An 11,217-nucleotide genomic window follows, 5' to 3' on the forward strand; every position below is an offset into this window, starting at 1 on the left:
GAAAATATGGATCTGGATAACCCAACCTTTATAAAGCCAAGTACCACCAATCAATAGCCCTGTACCATTTGTCGTGGTTAGAACAGCACGTGGTTGAAGCACGTGGGTTAAGATGGCTGCAATAACAAGATCAAGCTTTAGTTCTTTAGGAGGCCTGTTTTGTAAACTATCGTTGAGACAGTCGCTCAAGGTATTATTTTATTATATAGATTTATTTATAAAACTATCGTGCGTTAGAATTTATGTTTTCTACGTTTTTAATTCCATGCCTACAAATTATTAGTACTTTTACTTTAGTGACAAGTCGTTTCTACTTTTATTTTACTGATTTAGTAGTGATTAACAGTAATATTTTATGTGGGTGTTTTAGATGAAAACACACTGCCTCTTTTTCGGCATTTAAAGTGATTAGTGATTAGGGCGCAGTGGTGGTTCAGTAAGTAAGATGCTGGCCAGCTAACCAGCAGTTCTTGTGTTCTCAAGATTTCTTGGTCCAAGTATGATGTGTTACTGTTAATTTGGAATTATAGATTTAGAATTAAAGGATACATTATATAGTTTTAGTATCTTTTACAGCCCGAATCACTATTAGTTAACATCTATACACCACATCCGAAGGACAAGCCAAATAAATCTGACCGCGCGGTGGGAGTTCAGTGCTTAAGACGCTGGCTTGCTAACCAGCTGGAGGTCTCGGGTTTGCTTCTGGTGTTGGCTGAGAAAGTTTCTCAGGATTTTCCTGCATGTTTTTCCCTTGTCAGTGGTGCTGGACGGAGGGCTGGGCAAAGACAGTGACTGCCTAGTCGTTAAGATGGGACGAAAAACAAAGACCTGCACCCATAAATGAACCCTTAATAGTGGGATTTGAAGTAAGAGTAGGTCACAGCACCGCTGTACTGGGCAAAATTTCCCTCATAGAGCACTGTATGGGGTAAGTAAGCCTATCTTCATTAGCCCAGTCGGTGCAAAAAAGTAGGACATTAAACTACATTTCATTTCAATTTCAAGGGTTTAGAACCAAATAAACAATCTTGAATTTAATCCCTTCAGGTGTCTTATGGATTTTTACCCGTTTTTTCTCTGAAATAAAATAAACTAACAATTTAAAGTGTTTTTGTTGTAGAATACAAGAATAGCAGTCTGTCAATATACTTCTGATTCAAAAGAAACAGAATCTTTGACAAAAGTCACAGAAGAAAATGGAATTCGAACTATTTGTCTTAACAACCCCAAAAAGAGGTAATGTATTCGATCATTCTATGATGCAAAGTATACGAAGAACATCCTTGACCATGACATGTATTTTACAGAATTGATAAGACTTAAACATACATTATGCAAGAACTAAATCTTCCAATTTCAGGCCTTTATTTAGCCCTGAAATGTTATCTAAATTATTAATTTGACATTAATTAACTTATCCAGACAATATTCAACTCTCGATGACATCGCTAATCTGCGATATTAAGTGGATTAGAACCCGGTCTGCTGCTTCTGATTAAATCAAAAAATGGATAATCAAGACTATGTTTTTTATCATACCGACTTTAGCAATGATGAGCGAGACTAGGCTGAAATTTCAATCCCTTAATTCTTGGTTCATAGTGGATCAATTTGACTGAAATTTTCAGCAAATTGCCTTTACATTATCTAGTTGTTAACTATTATAGTAAGAACTGCCAGCTCTTTATCTAATCTCCCATAATGTGTCTTTTATCTAGTGGCATATCATACAGTATTTCAGAAAGAGAGTTTCATAAAATATAAATTGAATGTTTATAAATTAGGTTTGTGTTTTTATTCGCCCACATTTCATGTGGGGTCCATCTGTCGGTCCATCCACAAGTTTTGTAAACACCAGTCAGACCTTTTGAGATGCTCTTGACAAAGTGACTTGGATTTGGTGGCTTGTCCTAAGGAGCAAACCTTGTCAAAATACAGAGTCACACAACAATCTTTGTACTGCTCCTGTTGTTCAGACTGGTCACAAGGAGGAACCGTGTCAAAATTCTCATCAGTTTACTCTATACCTTGAAAAGCCACCTTTCAAAATGATGGTGGTTGGTGTACATTCATTGCCTGGCATGCTTATGGGTTTTTTTTATTTACACCCCTGTGTTAGTCTTTTATTTTCACACTGACCCTATTAAGTAGACAGAACAGTTAAACTAGTAAATATAGAAACAAACAATAGAAGCATTCCATATCAGATAGCTTATGTTTAGTCTTTTCAAGAAATGAAATGGGGTTTAACGTCCTACTGTTCTGCTCCGACTGGGCTAATGAAGACAGGCATACGCCATACAGTGTGCTGTGAGGGAAATTTTGTCCAGACGGTGGCGCTACAGCCTACTCTTATATCAAATTCCAACTGCCAAGGGATTTTTTACGTGCATGTCAGTATGTACACAGGACCTCAGATTTTCATCCCATCCAAACTACTAGACAGCTGTCCTCGTCAGGCCCTCCGTTCTGCACCAATGACAATGGGAAACCACGCCGGAAATCCCCGATGAACTTTCTTGGCCAACACCAGGAACCAACCCAAGACAACCTGGCTAGCGAGCCAGCGTCTTACCCTCTTAGCCACTGTGGCTCCAGTCTTTCAAGAGCACCTGGTACCATTTCTCAGCTGACAAATAGTTTTTGTACATTTACATTATACCATTTTTTAGTTAAAAAAGTAAATATTGGTAAATAATTATTAATTTTGATTGTTGTTTTATTTAAGGAATGCATTATCGTTGAAGATGTTAGAAACACTGTGGCAAGATTTATCCAAAAAGAGTAAAGATTTAAGAGTAATCATATTAACAGCTAATGGACCTGTATTTTCGTCAGGTCATGACCTAAAAGAACTGGTTTGTTATTATAAATATTTTTTATATACCCGGTACTGCTTCTTTAACTTTCATGTCTTAATCAATCATGTTGGATGTTATAAATTTCATTAAACATACATTATGTAAGAGATAAATCAGCCTATTGCAGGTCTTTCTTTAGGCCTGAAATGTTATCTAAATTATTAATTAGACATTAATTAACTTATCCAGACCATAATCAACTCTTGATGCCATAGGGTAGCTCTGAATTTAAGTAGGGGCGCACAACCAATGTCACTTGGTTTTATTGGCGCCTCGCCAATGATGTCGTTATATATGAGGCGCCCCTCAAATGGTGAGGCGTCTCATAATGACTAACACGATTAACACCACAACTTGATTGATGTGGTGCCCAAAACGGCTTGATCTGTGGGGTGCCTTATCCCAAGGAGCGCCCATAATGGTGGAGCGCCTTATAATATCTGATTGTTGGACCGCACATAATGCATAATGCCGCATATGATTGGTTGGGCGCCCAAGACTTGATCATTGGGGTGCCCAAAATTTTGCATTATCTATTCTTGAAATATAGCGAGAATGGCCAGCTCATTATCTAAATCTTACATAATGCCCCTTTAAATTTCGTTTCCTCAGCAATGATTTTCATTTAACTATAATATCTCGTAGTTGAAATCATCCAATTATTTTTGGAATAAATGAAGTGGGATTTATCGGTATACTGTTATATACCAAGAGGGCTAATGAAGATGGGCATACACCATACAGTGTGCTATGAGGGAAATTTAGCCTGGACAGCAGCACTACATCCCACTCTTTATTTCATATTCCAACTGTCACGGATTTGTACATTGAACATCATTTTTTTTACTCATCCGAACAACTAGACACTTTTTAGTCAGGCCCTCCATCCTGCACCGCTGACAAGGGGAAACCAAACCAAAAAATCCTGAGAGAAAACCCGAGACCTCCTGATTAAAGAGCTAGCACCTTTCTCACTGTGCCACCGTGGGTCTAATTGTGTTTGTAAGAAATAGTGGTTGATATTGCAAAATGAATGGATTCTGCTCATTTACTAGTTGTCGTTGGGATAAATGAATGACTGAAGTTTAAAGATTCAAAACAAACATATAATTTTATACCAACAATAATAAAGTAACTGACCTTTGTCCTTTTTACAGACAGCTAAAGAAGGCCGACATTATCATGAGAAAGTCTTTGCTTCATGTACTTATGTGATGTCATTACTTCAGGTAAGATGTTTTATTTTATAACCAGTTGGCTCCGGGTAGGGGTGGTGGGTCTAAATATTAAGGTAAATATTAAGATTTCGTCAAGGTCAGGAGATGTAAGTAGGGTGCTAGCACTAACCCTAGATCTAGCCCTAACCCTTACCCTAACCCACAATCACGTACCCTAACCCTATTTATATCTCTCAACCATGACGAAATCTGCAGGTGGCCTTAATTGTTTAGATCTAACCGTGTTTAGGGTGTTAATTCTCTTCCTTTTTTTAGCTTCAACCTAGGGGTGATATGTGTTTCTCTAAAAAAAACTTGCCAAAACAAAACAGACCAGACGTGATAGAGAGGCCAAGTCCAGTTTATAGGGTGATAGCGCAAAGGAGCGCAAAAAAGGAAATCAGGTTCCAACATCTGATATACTTGTAACTGTATCAGTCAGTCCGTATTATATTTCTTTTAGCCTACTATGTGGACAAGGTTCATTCTTCATCATATAACCACTATGAACTCTAGCGACAAAAGTTGTCATCTGATAGGCCTGAAGTTTATAGAAATTTGGGGGGTTGGATGGCCGAATGTTTAACACGTACTTTAAATTTTGAATTGTTTTGTAGGAAATGACTGTTCCTGTTATTGCTGAAGTTTATGGTAAGTAAAGTGATGCTGATATGCCATCAATTTTATTGAATTATTACATTTTTTATAAAGTTATTTTTGAAATTGTTAATCTATATTTGAAATGGTTGATATATTTTTGAAATGGTTGATTTATATTTGAAATAGTTGATTTATATTTGAAATGATTTATTTTTGAAACGGTTGATTTATGTTTGAAACGGTTGATTTATGTTTGAAATTGTTAATAATTTATCTTTTATGCAAGAAATATCTGTATACATGTATGTGTTTAAACTTCAAAGTTTGTCTGTAGGTCGACTTTAGCCATACTTTGTTTACATGTACCTCAGACATTTTCAACCATCTATAATATTTATTGTAGGTTTAGCTACAGCTGCAGGTTGTCAGTTAGTAGCTAGTTGTGATATTGCAGTTGCTTCAGATAAAGCTCAGTTTGCTACTCCTGGGTCAGTCTTCAACCAATTTATACTATTTTTTGTACAGTTATGTTCTATACTAGCTGTTTACCAAGCATTACACGGGTAGAGCCCTCTGACACTCCCTTATACGAGTTTCTTGAAACCGAAAGTAGTATAACTCCAGTAATGTTCTATACTGGCTGTTTACCAAGCATTACATGGGTAAAGCCCTCTGACACTCCCTTATAAGAGTTTATTGAAATCGAAAGTAGCATAATTCCAGAAGTGGTAGTGGAATAGAACCAGGACTATGTCACTTCCAGGGGATATGGTGACAGAATGGTTAAACACATGCACATTAGCTCACAATGTCTTTCATTGTGTCAAGTAAGTGGTGAGGTTTTGATTCCCCGCTTGTACGTGACAAGGAGTCACCTGTCCAATCTCGTGGGTTTTCTCCTAGTTCTCTGTTTTCTCCCACTGCTAAAGAGACGCTTTTGAATTATTGAAATATAATTGAACCATATGTTAGTCCTGAAATGACCTAGTTTGTGTTGAGTGGATGATAAGCTCCATTTTTCTCTTCCTCTATGTCATTTCTGGGCTTGAGCTTCCCTCATATCCCAAATTTCAGCCTCGGGGACAGCTGTAGTGTGGCCACTAAACCTGTACAGGGGTCAAATGAAATACTAAATAGGATGAAAGATAAAATTGCTTGCTCACATGAAGTTCAATTCTTTTCAGTGTGAATGTTGGTTTATTTTGTTCTACCCCAGGAGTAGCACTAGGCAGATCTGTACCAAGGAAAATCGCCATGGAGATGTTATTTACGGGTAAACCTATCTCAGCGCAAGGTAGATCTCCTCATACAGAATAATATATTATAACCACAATTACTTTTATAGTTTGGAATGTTATTGTTAATCTGAAAGTTATTTCTACTCAGGGGCCATGATGGCTTAGTGAGTAGGACATTGGCTCGCTAACTTGGAGGTCCCAAGAAAGTTCATCAGGATTTTCCGGCGTGGTTCCCCTTGTCAGTGGTGTAGGATGTAGGACACTGCATGGTGTATGCCATCTTTATTAGCCCAGTGGGAGCAGAAAAGTAGGACATTAAACCCCATTTCATTTCATTGATCTGAAAGATTCACTTCTGGCACTTATTACTTAATAAAATGGTGGATTATGATTATGAAATGGGGTTTAACGTCCTACTGTTCTGCACCGACTGGGCTAATGAAGACAGACATACGCCATACATTGTGCTGTGAGCAAAGGGGATACTAATCGGGAAAGTCCTGGGGAACTTTCTGGCTCAACAATGAGATCTCCCCAGGGATCTCCTGGCTAGCGAACGAGCATGTTATACTCTGAGCCACTGGGGCACCAGAAAAGACTAGTTTATTTCACGGTCTAGTGAGTAAAGTTGATGAATATGATTTGTTTCAGATGCTTTATTACATGGTTTAGTGAGTAAAGTTTTACCAGAAGATCAAGTTCATGAAGAGGTTAGATTTCTCTCACTTAAAATTGCATCCTCGTCAACTATAATATTTCTGAATCTCCTAATCTGATTAAAACACAGATCCTATTTCGTTTCGTTTTTTATAGTTCAAGATTTCATTTCATTTGTCTTTACTACACTAGGATCTGGAAGAGGTGTTAAAGAACCTGAGTTCGGGTTGATGTGAGGGATTAGCCAATGAAATATCTGTTACTAAAAACATTGGTTAATCAAATGTCTGATGTCACAGGGTCAAAAGCTGCACATATGACCTCCACTACAACCGGTTAGATCTTCATGTAGTGTAAGCCATCGGAAGTATAAAAGAACGAAACGAAATATAAATCTGTATTTTAATCAGACTGTGAATCTGTACATGGAATATGAGTATTGTAACTATTGTGAAAGTTTAATTTATGAAAAGAATATCAGTTCAATTCTGTTTCATATTTACAAATATATTTTTGTAAACATTTGGCACCCTTTGTAGATGAAATAAAGTCTTATTGACTTCTTAATTAACAAGTAATAATTAACATGTTGTAATTTAGCTGAAAGTAGATTGATTTATGATACCATAGTGACCGGTTCATTGTTTTAACAATCAGCTTGATTGAACTTGAAGCGACTAAAGCTGACAAAAATCAGTCGATTAAGAACAGTGATATAAACAAACCAGCGTCACCTATAAATATCTGCCTTTGATATTTTGGTTTTGTTTTCTTAATTAATTGTTTAATAATCAATTTTAGTAGATTTTAGCATATTAAGCCATAAAAATTTAGATATTTTCTGCAAAATTCATGCTCGAGAGACTTTAACTGTTTTGATATTGCTTACAGACAATGAAGATTGCCAAAAAGATATGTGAAACAAGTAAAAGTGTGGTGGCGCTTGGTAAAACAAGTTTTCATGAACAGATGAAACTTGAAAGACGAGAAGCCTACAGGTAATATGATTGTTACATATATAATTTTTTTTGGGTGATATTTATTTATTGAACAGGAAATATACTATCATTGTATATCATTGCCATAAAATTAGAATTTAACCTTAAAATAAATGCAGTTGCATTATACTTCTTATGTGCAAAAGGCCGAACATAACTGATTTGAAATTAGAGTAAAAATGGAAACGATTGAATGTAAATCAGTTCATATACATTCATATTACATTATTATATGTATTGTGGCCAATTTGTGTCAATTTCTAGGTCCCTATTATTAGTGATTTAGCTCCTATAAACATTGGGATGATGCGAAAAATCTTCATTTCATTAAAAAAGTTATCTTACTATGACAACATAAAAAAAACTATGTCAAAGATTGTCTGGCAGGTAATATTTTTGAATTGAAAGCCCTGTAAATTGCTGTAAAGTGTAAACTAATGATTTTTTTTTTTAATTTTCAACTTCCCGTTATATTTATGGTTGATTTGTATTATATGGTAACACCTGTTATTTCAAATACTTAAAATATTATGCCTTGACTCACATATATCTTTGATATCAGATCATCTTTTGATCATCATTTAATAAGCTCCAAAACAAGTTTACTCCAATGGCCTATCTATAACTATCTTTGAAAGGAAATTATAAAGTCTGTTGATTTTTACAGGATTTCAATAGATATTTATTTACTCCTCACCATGTTGTATTATTGTAGATTAACAGAGGCTATCATGGCTAATAACTTACAACTGATAGATGGTCAGGAAGGAATACAATCATTTATAGAAAAACGTACACCAACCTGGACTCATACAATGAAAACTATACCAGCACCGCCGGTATCAAAAAAAGAGGACTTAGATGATTAACATATGTGTGTAGAAAACTTGATTGATTATAGTCCAATCTGATTAAAACACAGATCCTATTTCGTTTCGTTTTTTATAGTTCAAAATTTTGTTTTATTTGTCTGTACTACACTAGGATCTGGAAGAGTTGTTTAATAACCTGCGTTCTGGATGGCATGAGGGATTAGCCAATGAAACCATCTGTTACAGCAAGTTCTTCACATGTGATGCACGGAACTGTGGGTAAACCACTAGAAATGTCAACACTGATAGATTAATCCATGTCTGATGTCATAGGGTCAAAGGCCGTTCATACAAACTCTGACGCGACCTTTGAGTACAACTTGTCAGATCTTCATGTAGTGTAGGCCATCGAAAGTATAAAAAAAAACGAAACGAAATATTAGTTATAGTGAGGGGTCTAAACTAAAGCCAGTTGTGTTGATTATGTGAACTCTAATTATTATTAAACTCTAAATTGAGCCAATCTGTGTGAATCGTGTGAACTCCAATTACTATGGTGCTATAATAAAGCCAAAACAAATCAGTTATTAGTTCTTTGTAGATATTAGCCACTTTATAGGTCTTGTGAACCATGAAGGGATGGATCCGGGAATATTTGCAGGAGGGGGTTTGCCAGGTTCCTGTTAAAGAAATTTGACAGTTTACAATGCATGATGCCATCATCGTCTTCAACTTTAATAGTGGGAGGACTTGTAGAAATCCCACGAGGTTTTCCCACGCACATGTTAAACCACTAGACCACCCCCCAAATTTAAATAGGTTTGGCCTAAATAGAGGCAATTATTGAAGAACAACAAGGTGTTTTGAACTCTTTTGAAACTTTTAAACCTGGCCAGCAGTCTGCACACTGAGATGGGTGATAGATGATTAGTCAGTGACTATTGAAATCAGTTAGTTACCAGAGCTTGTATCTAATGGTAACGGTTATAATTTTGCCAATGCTGAGGTTCCATAATCTGATATAATATTGTGTTTAAAGAGAGGTTTCGGCAACGAGATCTGTCTGTGAAATTGTGTTACGAGACCGAGCTCTGTGAGACTGCCTCTTGAATCTGTAGGTAAATATCATATATTTGTAAATTATAAAACAATAGTACGAGAAAAGGGGAGGGGGAATGGCAACACTCCCTTAAAAGAGTAGCAGAGGCTGGACAGGACGGTAGATCTGTGTAGCTGCTGGATCAAATAATGATCCTGGCAGAGACAGTATACATAAATATAGAAATCCTAGTCTGTAGAGAATATTAATTAGTGTATGAATAATGGAATGATTTGTAAATAATGTATATTAATATAGAGTGTGTATTATATATAAATAGTCAATATAAACTGTGATCAAACCTTCTGCTTGTTGTTCAGCTTTTTTTACACCCCATATTGAAATGTGGTCCTATATTGTCCTCAACCTGTTCGTCCTTAGTCCACAATTGGTTGTAGACGCTTTAGAGGCTAAATTTATCATTCCATTGATGTTAAAATTAATTACTGTCGGCTTATCACCTTTAAACAATTTGTAAAAGGATTTTAGCAAAGAATACCATATCTAGTTTATACATACACTGTAGTCTACAGTGTAGAGGATGTCGAACATCGATGAATTCTTAATTTATTATGTCTGTACGATCTGATTAAAACAGATCTTATTTCGTTTTTTTATAGTTCTACTGTATGGCATATGCCGTCTTCATTAGTCCAGCCGGAGCAGGACAGTAGGATGTTAAACCCCATTCCGTCAAAATAATCTGCTTCTTCCTTTAGCTGATGCCATACTTTACAGGAAATCCACAGTGGCTCGGTGAGAAAGGTGTTGACTCACTAACCAGGAGGGCCTGTGTTCGGGTTTTGCACCCTGGTTTACCCTTTAGTAATTTGATTGGATAATATTAGATTGATTTTAGTGCTTAGCCAATCAAAATTGAAGTATCTATTAAACTTTGGATTTTATCTTTAGTTAAGTTTTCGAGAAACAGGGCCCAGGTTTAGCCTTGTCAGGAGGGAGGACCTGCTTTACCCTTGTCAGGATGGAGGACCTGCATTACCCTTGTCAGGATGGAGGACCGGCTTTACCTTTGTCAGGGGTGAGGACCTGCTTTGCCCTTTTCAGGATAGAGGACCTGCTTTACCCTTTTTAGGATGAAGGAGGTGCTATACCCTCGTCAGGTTGGAGGAGCTGGTTTACCCTTGTCAGGATGGAGGAGCTGGTTTACCCTTTTCAGGATGGAGGAGCTGGTTTACCTTTGTCAGGATCAAGAAGCTAGTTTACCTGGTTTACCCTTATCAGGTGGCAGTACCTGGCTTACCCTCGTCAGGATAGAGGACCTGCATTACCAATGGTAGGAGGGAGGAGGTGGTTTACTCTTGTCAGGATGGAGGAGGTGGTTTACCCTTGTCAGGAGGGAGGAGCTAGTTTACCCTTGTCAGGATGGTGGACCTGGTTTACCCTTGTCAGGATGGAGGAGCTAGTTTACCCTTGTCAGGATGGAGGACCTGCATTCCCCTTGTCAGGATGGAGGAGCTAGTTTATTTGGCTTACCCTTGTCAGGATGGAAGACCTGGCTAGGTAAAGTGAAAAATAAGATCCCCTGTATATCATTAGCAGCACCTTAAAGATCATTGGAAATCTAACAGCTCTAACGATATTATATTTAATTGCAATCTCTAATAACACCCACGGAGAATGTTATCAAGTGATATCGTAATAAGGTTTTATAGATTATATTATTCCACTTGCCATTTGGAAATTTAACTAGATCATATCAGTCAAGACTGAG

At 36.8% G+C, this 11,217-nt stretch overlaps 1 protein-coding gene across 1 annotated transcript; it reads left to right on the forward strand.

Annotated features, from left to right (window-relative positions):
* Nucleotides 1–68: 68 nt before the first annotated feature.
* On the forward strand, nt 69–9,791 carry LOC126824898 (enoyl-CoA hydratase domain-containing protein 3, mitochondrial). The gene is made up of 10 exons (XM_050554329.2): nt 69–190; nt 1,124–1,239; nt 2,732–2,861; nt 4,022–4,093; nt 4,699–4,732; nt 5,085–5,169; nt 5,866–5,975; nt 6,571–6,629; nt 7,468–7,574; nt 8,290–9,791. Exons 1-10 carry the CDS (start codon nt 113–115, stop codon nt 8,441–8,443), a joined length of 945 nt encoding a protein of 314 aa, XP_050410286.1. The 5' UTR covers nt 69–112; the 3' UTR covers nt 8,444–9,791.
* The last annotated feature ends 1,426 nt before the right edge of the window (nt 9,792–11,217 follow it).

Source organism: Patella vulgata, chromosome 1 (genome assembly GCF_932274485.2).
Source record: "Patella vulgata chromosome 1, xgPatVulg1.2, whole genome shotgun sequence".
Lineage (NCBI taxonomy): Eukaryota > Metazoa > Mollusca > Gastropoda > Patellidae > Patella > Patella vulgata.

Excerpts from the sequence above, each read along its gene's own strand:
- LOC126824898 (XM_050554329.2), top strand. The coding sequence starts at position 113 with ATGGCTGCAATAACAAGATCAAGCTTTAGTTCTTTAGGAGGCCTGTTT. Across the intron at positions 2,862-4,021 it reads GTCATGACCTAAAAGAACTG|ACAGCTAAAGAAGGCCGACA; the intron begins GTTTGTTATTAT and ends TCCTTTTTACAG. Across the intron at positions 4,733-5,084 it reads TGTTATTGCTGAAGTTTATG|GTTTAGCTACAGCTGCAGGT; the intron begins GTAAGTAAAGTG and ends TATTTATTGTAG.